At 40.3% G+C, this 13,766-nt stretch overlaps 1 protein-coding gene across 1 annotated transcript in view; it reads right to left on the reverse strand.

Moving 5' to 3' along the window:
* CD2AP (CD2 associated protein) overlaps window positions 1–11,947 on the reverse strand; it is a 142,929-nt gene extending 130,982 nt beyond the window's left edge. The window contains exon 1 of the mRNA XM_012744824.3: window positions 11,639–11,947. Within this exon, the coding sequence (XP_012600278.1) occupies window positions 11,639–11,642 (4 nt within the window). The 5' untranslated portion in view covers window positions 11,643–11,947. The remainder of the gene's footprint in view (window positions 1–11,638) is intronic.
* Window positions 11,948–13,766: the final 1,819 nt, after the last annotated feature.

The raw sequence follows: 13,766 nt of genomic DNA on the forward strand, positions 1-13,766 counted from the left end.
CCACCATGCCCAGCTCATTTTTTCTATATATATTAGTTGGCCAATTAATTTCTTTCTATTTATAGTAGAGACAGGGTCTCGCTTTTGCTCAGGCTGGTTTCAAACTCCTGACCTCAAGCAATCCGCCCTCCTCAGCCTCCCAGAGTGCTAGGATTACAGGCATTAGCCACCCCATCCGGCCTGAATTACTTACTATTAACACTTTTGTGCTTGTCCTAATCTGTGAAATGACAGTAACAACAGTATCCAAAAATATATAGATTTGTTGTGAGAATTAAATGAGATACTGCCTACGAAGTACTTGTATTTAGTAAATGTTAACACCCATCACAACATGCTGCAATCTCCTAGCTAAGTATTTAAAGTTCAACCATCAGGCCGGGTGTGGTGGCTCACACCCGTAATCCTAGCACTCTAGGAGGCCGAGGCGGGCAGATTGCTCTAGGTCAGGAGTTCGAAACCAGCCCGAGCAAGAGCAAGACCTCGTCTCTACTATAAATAAAAAAGAAATTAATTGGCCAACTAATATACTAAGTTCAACCATCATAACCATCTTGCCCATTACTTTATTTTTTAAAAAGACACACCCAGGCTAGTGTACACTGGCGAGATTACAACTCACTGCAGCCTCGAACTCCTTGGCTCAAGCAAACCTCTGGCCTCAGCCTCCCAAGTAGCTGGGACTAAAAGGTCCATGCAACCATATCCAGATTATTTTTCTATTTTCTGTAGAGACGAGGTCTCACTATGTTGTCGAGACTGGTCTCAAACTCCTAGCCTCAAGCAATACACCCAACCTCAGCATCCCAAAGCAGTGTGATTATAGGTATGAGCCATTGCACCTGGTCTTGTCCACCTTTGAGTGCTTCTGTTTGTGCTGATATTGATAAACACCTCAAGAAACATTTGCTGAATTTGAACCAAAGTATTTACTGACAAGATAGACTATAATTATTATTAGTATGGGAAAATATTAGTGTGACATACAACTGATATAGAAATGTCTCTCATTTGCATTTTAGGTAACTTTCCTTTTATTTACATACATGGAGTAGATAATCAGATCTACCTGACAAGATGCTTAATATCCCAAACTATTGATTCTCTACTAAAGGTACTTAAGACCAGCCTCAATGAGCCATAAAGATGGGATTAAAGAATTTATTTTTTAAAAGAAAATTAGATCTTATCCATCAACTTGAAACAGTAATTCCATTAGGCAACATCTTGTTAGTCAGGTTTAGATACACATATTTCAACATATTGAAAGTTTGTATTATTCATTAGGTTGGCCCTCTCTCCCCAATTACTCCAAACTTAAGTATTACTGAATGAAACTTAGTGGATACCTAGCAGGCTCCCAATTTTCTGCTAGTCATAGTCATTAAGAGAGCTAACAAATTTTTTTAGATAAAACAAGTGATGTGGGCCGGGCGTGGTGGCTCACGCCTGTAATCCTAGCACTCTGGGAGGCCGAGGCGGGCGGATTGCTCGAGGTCAGGAGTTCAAAACCAGCCTGAGCAAGACCCCGTCTCTACCAAAATATAGAAAGAAATTAATTGACTAACTAAAAATATATATACAAAAAAAAATTAGCCGGGCATGGTGGCGCATGCCTGTAGTCCCAGCTACTAGGGAGGCTGAGGCAGTAGGATCGCTGAGCCCAGGAGATTGAGGTTGCTGTGAGCCAGGCTGACGCCATGGCACTCACTCTAGCCTGGCAAGAAAGTGAGACTCTGTCTCAAAAAAAAAAAAAAAAAAAAAAAACAAGTGATGTGGTCTCTAGTATAAATGAGCTCAGGAAAAATGAGGTCATTTACACTTGAAATGAAGGAAATAATGTTTTTATTTCTAAACTATGAGGTTCTAATAATAAGTTCAATTGATTTTTGTAGACTATATAGTAAGTTACTTAAGAATTTAGAATAACTTTATGGGAAAGGGGTTAACTTGAGATTTGAAATATATCCTTTATATTTCCATTTGACACAAATTCTGAAATTTTAACAGATTTATTTTCATTACTTAATTTTTTTAAACTGCTTCCTAAAATGTGTTTGGTAAGAATGGCTAAATTAGTAGGTAAGTATTAATAAAAATGGATTCTTCATCTTATACGGTATACACACACACCAAAACAGCAAGGCAAAATACTCAAGAGTGCAACTTGCTACAGCAGAGCAGGAATCTTAATTAAAGCCTAATGCAAAACTTTGATCTTAGAACACATTTCTAAATAAAAATTGTTTCTAACACGAGCAATCAGAAAAACCCTGTAAAATAGTATACATTTGAAAGATGAACTTTGTTTCCTAAAAACATACTCTACTTTAATCAGGACTATATGGTCTCAATTTTACAAATACAGTATATGTGCTTCTACCCTTAACAACCTAAAATAATTTGGCACTTGGTCATTACGATAATCATGTCAAATATTCTAGGAAAGACACTTTTGTAGTTAAAGTCAGTGCAGATGCTAGGTAAATTTCTGGCCACCTCAGTTATTGGAGCACTGATGGGACACTAAGGAAAGATAAGACACAATTTTAACATACTAGGTAAACATACATATCTCAAAGGATCAGCTCAAGTGAAGGCCTGCTTCATTTTAAAGATTAATTGCCAGAAGTGAAGGAAAAAATATCTTGGCTACTGCCAAGTAACTGCTATATCATCACTGGTCAAACTAATGAGAGATGAATAAATCCTATTTGCCTTCCAGTATAGGAATCTATATTCTAATCTTCCATATACTTCTATTACATTTTAACATTTCTGACATTGGAACATATTCCCTTAAAGTACAATCCCTCTCGTTTGGACTTCTAAAGAATTCCTAAGTTTTATTACTATTATGTTAAGCATTACTCCTGCCAAAACACTATAAGCCATTCCAACACACTATGTCATCTTTAATCAATAACTGGAGAGAGGGAAAGGCAAGTGCATTATATCAGAATCCAGCAGTTGTAGGGAGTTTAAAAACAAACAAAAAAATCCATATGCTTCTAGTAATATGCCCAATCCTTAACACTGTTGTAAACTCCTTGGGCACCAAAACTTTTATTAGTTTTAGGTAGGTCCTAGTATCTATCACAGTATTAATCACATTGGTCACATTAAGGCAAATACTTCTTGATTAAACTCATCACCAGCTTCCTTCCTTGATGATGTGACCTTGTGACAGAACTTTCTCTTAAATTTTCGGTCCAAAAACTCTGTGGAAAATAAAAGGAAAAAAAAAAAAAGAACTTTTTCTTAATGTTGGTGGCAACTGTTTGTTATTATTACCATCCTTAAAAGTATAGTCATGTGTCACTTAAGATGGGAATACATTCTGAAAAATGCATTACTAAGCAATTTCGTCCTTGTGCAAACATCATAGGGCATACATACACAAACTTAGATGGTACAACCTAGCACACACCTAGGTTAAATGGTATAGCCTATTGCTCTTAGGCTATAAACCTAAAAAGCATGTTACTGTGCTTAATACTGTAGGTAACTGTAACACAGTGGTCAGTATCTGTATTTAAACACAGAAAAGGTATAAGAAAAATATGGTATAAAAGATAAAAATGGTATACGTGTATAGGACACTGACAATGAATGGAGCTTGCAAGACTGGAAGTTGCTCTGGGTGAGTGATGAGTGAATGTGAAGGCCCAGGACATTATTATACATAACTGTAGAGCTTATAAACACAATACACAACATTTATTTTTAAAAATTTTATACATGATGGTTATAAAAAGAAATTTTCTGTCTTCAGTAATAAATTAGCTTACTGTAACTTTTTTACTTTATAAACTTTTTAAATTCTTTAACTTTTTAACCTTTTGTAATAACACTCAGCTTAAAACACAAACACATTGTATAGCTGTACAAAAATACCTCTCCTTATATCCTTATTACATAAGTTTTGGTTTTTGGTTGTTTTTACTTGTTAAAATTTTTTTGTTTAAAAACTAACAAACAGGCCGGGCACAGTGGCTCAAGCCTGTAATCCTAGCTCTCTGGGAGGCCAAGGCAGGAGGACTGCTCAAGGTCAGGAGTTCAAAACCAGCCTGAGCAAGAGTAAGACCCCATCTTTACTATAAATAGAAAGAAATTGACTGGCTAACTAAAAATACATATATATAAAAAATTAGCCAGGCATGGTGGCGCATGACTGTAGTCCCAGCTACTCGGGAGGCTGAGGCAGGAGGATTGCTTGAGCCCAGGAATTTGTGGTTGCTGTGAGGTAGGCTGACGCCATGGCACTCTAGCCCAGGCAACAGAGTGAGACTCTGTCTCAAAAAACAAAAAAACAAAAAAACACTAACACACACACATTAGCCTAGGCCTACACAGGGTCAGGATCATTAACACCACTGTTTTCCACCTCCACATCTTGTCCCACTGGCAGAAACATGCATGGAGTTGTCATCTCCTATGATAACAATGCCTTCTTCTGGAATACCTCCTAAAGGAGGTGCCTGAGGCTGTTTTACAGCTAAATTTTTTTAATATAAGTAGAAGGTACACTCTAAAATAACAATTAAAAGTATAATACAGTAAATACATAAACCAGTAACAGTTGTTTATTGTAAAGTATATGTACGTTCTACACTTCCATACAACTGGTAGAGCAGGTTTGTTTACACCAGCATAACCACAAACACATGAATAATGTGTTACACTACTATACTGGAATGACTATGATGTCACTAGGCAACAGAAATTTTTCAGCTCCATTCTAATCTTATAGGACCACCACCCTAAATGCAGTTCATCATTGACCAAAATGTCACTACTCGGTACATGGCTTTATTTTTCTACTAGAAACCCCTAGTGATTAGATGCTACACAGTAAACTCCCTTGGAATTATCTGGACATTGAGCATCAAAAAAGAACCTGAGGCCAGGTATAGTGGCTCACGCCAACAATCCTAGCACTCTGGGAGGCCGAGGCAGGTGGATGGTTTAAGCTCAGGAGTTCAAGACCAGCCTGAGCAACAGTGAGACCCTGTCTCCACTAAAAAAATAGAAAGAAATTAGCTAGACAACTAAAACATATATATATGTATAAAAAATTAGCCGGGCATCGTGGCACATGCCTGTAGTCCCAGTTACTCAGGAGGCTGAGGCGGGAGGATTGGTTGAGCCCAGGAGTTTGAGGTTGCTGTGAGCTAGGCTGATGCCACGGCACTCTAGCCCAAGCAACAGAGTAAGACTTCATCTCAAAAAAAAAAAAAAAAAGAAGCTATCTTCCACTGCTCACAAAGAAAATATAAAAAAAAAAAAAAAAAAGAAGCTGAGGTAAGTGGCACTGATAAAGTACTAAAACAGATATTAGAATTCAGGCTTCCGCCAAATCATGTTTTACAAATAAGCTGAAAACAGAACAGGATCACAATGAAAAGTTTAATAAGGTACATAAAATTTAAAAGATTATAAATTGCAAGTCTACTGGAGCCAGTGGAAAGGACTGATATAGTATAGACAGGCTTTAGGAAAAAGCCTATAACACAGCCATACCAGACACTAAATCAACATCTTAGGCCACATATCAATTTAGAATAATGAATTTTTAAAAGGAAGAGTTTCTTCTTAGAGTAAAAGCACCTTTAAGTATAATCAACTAGTAAATATGCTCTTGATAAATCAAATAGGCGTCAATGAAAACAGGTAAAATATAGAACATCCAGGCACCTAAGGCCTTCAGAAACAAGCAAACAAAAAACAAAAAAGATATAATATCACGTTTAGTCCAAAAGAGGAAACACTTAGGAGCCAGAAGAAAAATGTCTACCTCATTTGCGGCTAAAACCAAGGTTATGACTCAAAAATCTTAGTATAGCATGGTCCAGGTCAGAAAAGGTCTAAGAAGATAATGAAGAGAATTTTATTTGCTTAGTAGTGGTAATAAATGTCTCTAACGTGAACTAGTCTAAACATCTATCTGATGCAAACCCAAAAGAAAGCTGGGTGCACAGGGAGAACTAGCAAGGACAAGTACACACTGTCCCCCAGCCCCTCAAAAAACAAAAACACCCAACCAAGGTCTTATTCCAGCCTAACATCACTTCAGTGAAACCAAGGACTGACAATAAGTACTCTCAAGTTATTTGTGCCTTTCTTGCCTATTATTATTTTGGCAGTTATAACTGATTAATACCCATAAGGATTGTGTACTTCTTTCTGAAACAGAAGGGTATGCTGTGACTTTGTAATCTGCTTTGCATTGGGTTTGAAAGGAAAGGAACTCAGGTGAAAAACACAGCAGAAAAGAAAAAGCAGATTCATCCAATCCGTAGGACCAGATAAACAGACCTACTGCTAAACTATAATCAGGGAATATCCTTGGATCCATTTAAAGGGGATCCAATTTCACTCCACAGTTATTCAGGGCCACTTTTATCACACTTATAGATTCAGCTACTAATATAGACTAATATAGTCCTAAGACAGAAAATATGTAAGGTCTATAGCTTAGAGTTCAGCATCTTGACTTACCATAACAAATCCACCAACCAAGCTCACTTTCGCCTTGCAAAAGAACACCTACCTTGTATGTCTCCCATGAGAAATCTGGACTCTATCTAGTTTTGTTTCCCAAGGCCTATTGCCAGACCCTATTTTCTCCCTTTGCCCCCAGAATGCCTGTCTGACCCTCTACCTCATACCTCTACCAACCACCATCCCACCCTCACACCAAACTGGCCTGCTCCACACCTATCAGTCTACAGACTGCACTTTGCTACACATAACTCCGACACTGCCAGGCTGACTACAGGCATATATGGACCCCTACCCTGATTTTCCCAGACTAGTGTTCTGCCCACCCCACCTCATTCACAAAGACTTACTACTGCCTGACTGCTGAGATAATTTGGTCCCTAAATCCTGAGTATGTTCAATTTGTACAGAAGTCAGGTATCAAATCCTACAACTAAGCAAGTCTCAGCTCCACCACAATGATTACCTAATTTACCTAAATTTCAATCGCATCACATTAGGTTTTATTTGCCCTTTTTTTCTGAATGTAAACTCTGAAAACTTTTAGATCTTTCACAACTTGCTTCACCAGTTTACCTAGGAAACAGGTCTGCAGCTCTCTGCCCTATTCTTACCGAAATCAAGAATCATTACACCTCTTTCCCCATCTTCAAGCCCTTGATACAATGACACCACTTCTTTATATACATTAGAAAATTAGCATTTTTATCACTCAAAACAATAAGCTGTTTTTACATTTATTAATAGAAGATATTCCTTGACTGAGAAGGGAAGAAAATCACAGGTTTATATAATGTATAAATAAAAATTTATTCGCTTTAACTTTACAAATAAAATTGGTAAGCAATATAACATGAACCAAAAACACTTCATGTTTTATAACTTCATCTTAAATGCTTTAAAAAAGTCAGATTTTAGTTAACGTGACACCATTTTACTTTGTAAACCCTTCATTTAGAGAGAAATGGCAAACTTCAGGTTCATTTCTATAGGAAAATATAAAATATTAGCAATGTAAATTTTCACCATTAATGTGATTTTATGGAATTTAAACTAGTCAAGGTTTGAAATACTTAAAAATATATCTCATCATGAGTGCTTACTAATAAGGGAAGAGAATTATTAGATTTTTCCAGTGATTTCAACTTTGAAACAAAAATTTCCTAATATTCTTTTTTCATGCTCAGGATTAGTCCTGAGACTAAAAGATAAGCCATTAGCAGGCAATTTCTATTTGCAACTACTTATGAATCAAGATTTTCTCCAAACAGTGCAACAAAGTAAAATAAATCACAATATTATAGAAGTGCACACATATCATCTAAATCAATTGCAAATTTCTATTAACAAAACCTCATATTGACATTTTATATATGTGAGCTTATAAAATAAATGTAAACCTTTCACAATTTGTAATCAAAAAAATAAAATAAAATGAAATAAAATATAAACTAAATTATTCTGCCCTTAAAATCTATTTCCTCTTTCAAAAATAAGACTTCACACATAGTAACACTTTATGCCATTTGTTTTTTGTCTTATTCTGCTCCAAAATGACAATCTATATTTTTAGAATAAGAAAAACAAGTAATGCCTATCTCCCTAAAGCTTAAATTCTCGCACACAGTACATGCCTCAAAATTCCTTGATGGGCCAGCGCGGTGGCTCACGCCTGTAATCCTAGCTCTCTGGGAGGCCAAGGCGGGTGGACTGCTCAAGGTCAGAAGTTCAAAACCAGCCTGAGCAAGAGCGAGACCCCGTCTCTACTATAAATAGAAAGAAATTAATTGGCCAACTGATATATATATATATAAAAAACTAGCCGGGCATGGTGGTGCATGCCTGTAGTCCCAGCTACTCGGGAGGCTGAGGCAGAAGGATCGCTTGAGCCCAGGAGTTTGAGGTTGCTGTGAGCTAGGCTGACGCCACAGCGCTCTAGCCTGGGCAACAGAGTGAGACTGTGTCAAAAAAAAAAAAAAAAGAAAAATTCCTTGATAGGCATCCTTCCACATTTAACAAATGTGAACACTAAAACATCAGTTTAACATAAAATTCAAATAAGTCTCCACTAGTATTCATCCCACTTAAAAGTTTTTCCTAAGCAATTAGATGGGCTATCTCACAGTACACCCAATATTGAAAAAAGTATCTACATATTTCTGCAAAGTTACATAAAATGCAATTACTGCATCCATACCAAATCATCTCATCCCACTGGTCCTTCAAAGACAGTATCTTACTTCTAACAAACATCAATAATTGAAAATTGGTTTTTTCTGAGTTGGCACAAAAATTAGGGAAATCACTTGAAAATAACAACCACCAGCACTGGCAATGTTCTAGGTATTAACTCATTCAATCCTCCTAACAACCTATGAGGTTGACACTTTTATTCCATTTATAGATTCAGAAACTAAAGCACAAAGAAGTTAAATAATTTGCTCAGTCACACAACTGGTAGGTGGAAGAGCCAGGATTTGACCTCAGGTAGAAGACCCATCCAAAGTCAATGCTCTTAACTCTCCAGCTGTACCTCCTAAATGTAAGAACCATCACTTAACAGATACTCAAGTTATCTCCAAGAAATTTAAGATTTTTTCATTTTATGGCAAATTAGATAAAATATCATGTAAATATTTTAGGTTACATCTTAAATCATAAACAATAAAGACAGCTGACCACAAAACCAAGCAAATGCGATTTATGTTAAAGAGGAAACTCCATTTAAACGAACTTGAGAATTTTATTACATGGCCAATATTTAAAGTATACATTCACTGAGAAATTTTCACACTTTTCAAAAATTAACAGCAAATAGCTGGAGTGGTGGCTCACGCCTGTAATCCTAGCACTCTGGGCGGCCCATGTGGGAGGATCGCTCAAGGTCAGGAGTTCGCAACCAGCCTGAGCAAGAGACCCCATCTCTACTATAAATAGAAAGAAATTGGCCAACTAAAAATATATAGAAAAAATTAGCCGGGCATGGTGGCACATGCCTGTAGTCCCAGCTACTCAGGAGGCTGAGGCAAGAGGATTGCTTGAGCCCAGGAGTTTGAGGTTGCTGTGAGCTAGGCTCTTGACTGGGCAACAAAGCGAGACTCTGTCTCAAAAAAAAAAACAGCAAATGCCCCAAGTAATATATCTTTGAAACATATTCTGAGTAGTCAAGTTGAAATTTACCAAGACTATATGGCAACTCAAATAACCTGAACACAAGTCACAAAGAAAATGCCTCTGGACAATCAAAATAGGTATTCCAATATCCAAGTATTGGTATTCATTTACTTTTATCCGAGATAGCCTGATACACTAAGTAGGGGCCTGGTTTTACCACTATGCAGAATCACAAATGTGATATGATTTCCATACTTCCAGAAAAATGAGGAACGGGAGGGGGAAGGTGGACGCTTATCACAGTTACAAGCACAACCAATAGTAAAGCAGGAAAAAAAAGTACTTATTTTAAATAATTTCAAAATGAAAATGAATGTTTAGCATTTAGATGAACATCCCTATAGGCTATCCAAATTCCTCAGGGCATTACAGTAACTGATGATCACAAACGAATGACCCTAGGTCATCTAAATAAGTTTCATTATATTCTGCATCCTATTTAAGACAGAAAAGAACTACATATTTTAATGTTATTTTCATCCAAAGCAGTTAAAGTGATTTTATAATTTGATGCTTAAAGGAATACGCTCACAATTACCTTGCAAGCTCAACTAATCAATTAGAAAGGAATTCATTTGAAAGTTCCAAATAGCAAATATTTTATTTCACTGTTTCCAAGTTTAAGAGCACTTTGTGTATAAAAGTTACCTGAAAGCAAGATGGAGGTGGGAAGAAACAAAATCAGAAAGTCCAAGAAAACAGAATAGCTAGGCAAAGGTCTATAATCACTATGCTCACAGCATCCCCCACAAAACAAAGTGTGGGCAGAGGGTGCCACATCAGCAGTACTCTGTATTTGTCCTGCTTCTAAATCATTTGCTAGTTTCATGAATTATTAATTTCGGTAAATAAATGGTCTGTTGATAGGAAGCAGTACCAACTCTCAACTGCAAAGAGTGACAGGGTCCTCCTGATTTACTTTACAAAATAAACTTGGGTTTACTCTTACAGAACACGCTCTACCTTATGGTGGCACAAATTTGATTTAAGAAAAAAAAAAAAAAAAGAAGCTAGTCTAAGTTCTTAGCTTTTAATTTTTAAAAGGATTGAGGGAGTTAAGAGCCTAGCCCGCACTGAACTTCATTATCAAAACAATTGTTACACCACGTAACAAAACTTCTTTTCAAACCAGGCTGCGACACATTCTGCCTTCTCTAACTCCAAACAAAACTTTAAAACACACAGTAAAATAACATATAAGGCCTTGTACTTTTCTCTCCTCTAGCAAGGAAGTCTAACTCTAAACAGGAAACTGCTCCTCAAAAGTGTGTTCAACGCTGAAATCCTATCAAACCCCAACCCAGTCCTGAGCAAGGAGACTGAATGTTTAAGTGCCCACACACTAGCCTAGGTAGGACCGGAGTAAATATACTTAAGTTTCCCTGTCCTTGTGGCATCCCTTTCGAATTTCAGCAGAGGGGAAAAAAAATGCCTTCTCTGACCCCCTCCAAATGTGTGTGTGTGTACACCTATGAAATACCCATATCTCCTTAAAAACCCAATGTATACAAAGCTTCGCAGAAAATAAAGAAGTTGAAAGTGCTACTGTGTCAAGTTTTTCGGTCACCCTCCCCCACTCGACGAGAAGCGGGGAGGGACGGAGGGAAGGGGCTGGGGAAGGAAAGGAGGATCCGCACCGATTTCAGCCGGGCAACAGGCGAGGGAAGGTGGCCGGCCGTCCCCACCCCCCCCCCATCCCCGCACCTTTGCGGTGAACAGGACAAGAGGCGGAGAAAGGAGCGGGAGAGGAAGCGCCGGCGGACCCTCTGACCAATTTCTCCGCGAGAAGAACGAGGTGGAAGGCAAGGCGAGGAGGGACGGAGGGGAGGGCGGCGAGGGTGGGGTGCTGCCGCGCAGGGGCTGACCCCCGTCGCCCCCCACCGGGGCCGAGCAGGGGAACCGGCTCCCCGAGTCAGGAGGGTCGGGACGGGCGGCGGGCAGCGCCCCCCGAGCCCCTTACCCATGCTGGGGGCTTCCGCGAGGAGAAGCCGACGTCCGCCGCTCCTCCTGTGGCTCGCGCGGCCGCTCCTGCGGCAGGAGGCGGGCCCCGCACTCCGCTCTCGCCCCTCCTGAGCTCAGACAGGGCGAGGAGGCGCCTCCATCCGCCCGCGGCGCTCTCCGGCCAGTCCCCTCAGCGCGGCCCGCGAGGCAGAGGCGGCGGCAAGCTCCTCACGCCCGGCCTCCGCCGAAGCCACGGCGGCGGGAGGGCCCTCCCCGCCCGCCCAGACGGCGGCTTTCCCACCCCCTCGCCGCTCCCGCAGAGGGGGGTGGGAACTGCCGGTTCACACTGGCTCTCGGCTCTAACCCCGAGCGCCCGCCCAGCCTCGAAGCCCGCCCCTTGCCGCTCCCTCAGCGCCCACGGTTCCAGGACGCGACGCCACACTCGTGAGGTGGAGACCCGGACTGAGGCCGTGGAGGTGCGGGGAGCTGGGCCCCGGGAGGAGGCAAATCTCGCGAGAACGGCCTCGTTCTCCCTGCCCCGCCCCCGCCGCGTTCGGGCACTCTCCCGCGACCCCCCTGCTGGTGCCAGGTGCGGTGACGTCACGGCCGGGGGGTCGTGCGCCGCCCGCGTCCAGGTGCAGCGAGCGGTTGAGGAAGGAATCCGGAGGAACTGTGGCTCACCTACCCCCCCCGGAGTCTCGGAACAGCTGGGTCTGGCGTTTTGTCTGGTGTTTGTCGCCTCAGATGAATACAAAAGGTTTCTGCTCGTAGCCAAAGTGAGCTTTGGGTTGTCCCACTGTCCGCGGTGGCGACACGGTGTTAACTTTCCTCAGAGACCGAGCCTCCCTCCGGAGGACCTGAAAGAGGGGAGGCGACTGGAAGGAGAGCCAGCGTGCTTGATTTCGACCTTCAAGGGAGGCCCAGCTGCTGCCGGGACCCCTCAGTTTGCTTTGCGAAGTTCCTTATGGATCCGAAGCATTTGTTCTTCGTCGGGGACAAAACCCTAGACGTCAAAAAATTGTCCTACAGGAAGAAATTAGTGGGCTCTCTTTCGTCTCTTTCAGCTGAAGACAACTTTCTAAATCCCTTTTCTCTGTTGAAAGTATAATTTTCAATCAGTGATTGAAATGTTGCCAGGCATTTTTTTTTCTAGCGTCCGTAATGAAAGGGGGCATAGGATTATTGCAGTCAAACATGAACCTTAGAGTTAGAAACAAGTGTAATTAATGCAGCCAGCTTTTCCCCCACCTGCTGTTTAAGTAGACGCAGTTATGTGTGTGAGCAACATTTGTTGACCGCCAAATATTGTGCCTCCTGCTTTTTCAAGAAATTATGTCATTTAATTGTCACAATCATCAAAGACTAAAACTGCCTTCCTTATCCTTTGGAACCAGGCCGGTCAGAGTTTCTGAAATTCAGCACAGCCATTTACTTTTTGTGGGACCTTGGATAAGTTAACCTTGCTGAACTTCAGTTTCTTGAGTTTGTTGAAAGAAATCTTACTGTGCGGAGCAGTGTCTGGCACTTAGTAGTAACCTTGTATATATTCATTCCCACTATCTCCCATAGGCCTGTTTTTATCATTTTTTAATTATTTCATTACTTCTAAAAAGGAAGCATGTGGTAATTTTATAACAATAATTGTCAAAGAGAGAAAAAGAAAAAAATTGTAATATGCTCACCTAGACAAAATGTTGGCTGTGTTATATTGAAATCCTGGAACATATAGTGCCTTTTTGCAGTCAACAAATATTTATTGAGTATTACATTCATTGTCCCCTGCCAAGCAAACCAAAAAAAAAGCTAAAGTACAGCCCTTATCCTCAAGGAGTTTACCTTTTAACTAGGAGGTGAGATGTGAGCACAAAGTTAACAGTATGAGCTAGTAGGGATCAAATGCTTGAGAATGTAAAGGAAAATTAATTGCTATGGGCAAGCAAGCTACAGGGAGAAGGTATGAGTTGAACTACAGCTTGGAAGAAAGGCAATAATTCAGTCTGGAGGAGTCCTAGAAGTAAGGACTGGAGGGGGATATGCAAGCAATATTCCTGATCCTTTAAGAATTCTGTGTGGCTCAAGCAGTTCATAAGAAAGTAGACCATTTTAAGATTTGGAAGAATGAGCCTGGCAAGAGGCAAAAGAGAATT

The sequence above is a fragment of the Microcebus murinus genome, chromosome 5 (assembly GCF_040939455.1).
Source record: "Microcebus murinus isolate Inina chromosome 5, M.murinus_Inina_mat1.0, whole genome shotgun sequence".
In the NCBI taxonomy this organism is placed as follows: domain Eukaryota; kingdom Metazoa; phylum Chordata; class Mammalia; order Primates; family Cheirogaleidae; genus Microcebus; species Microcebus murinus.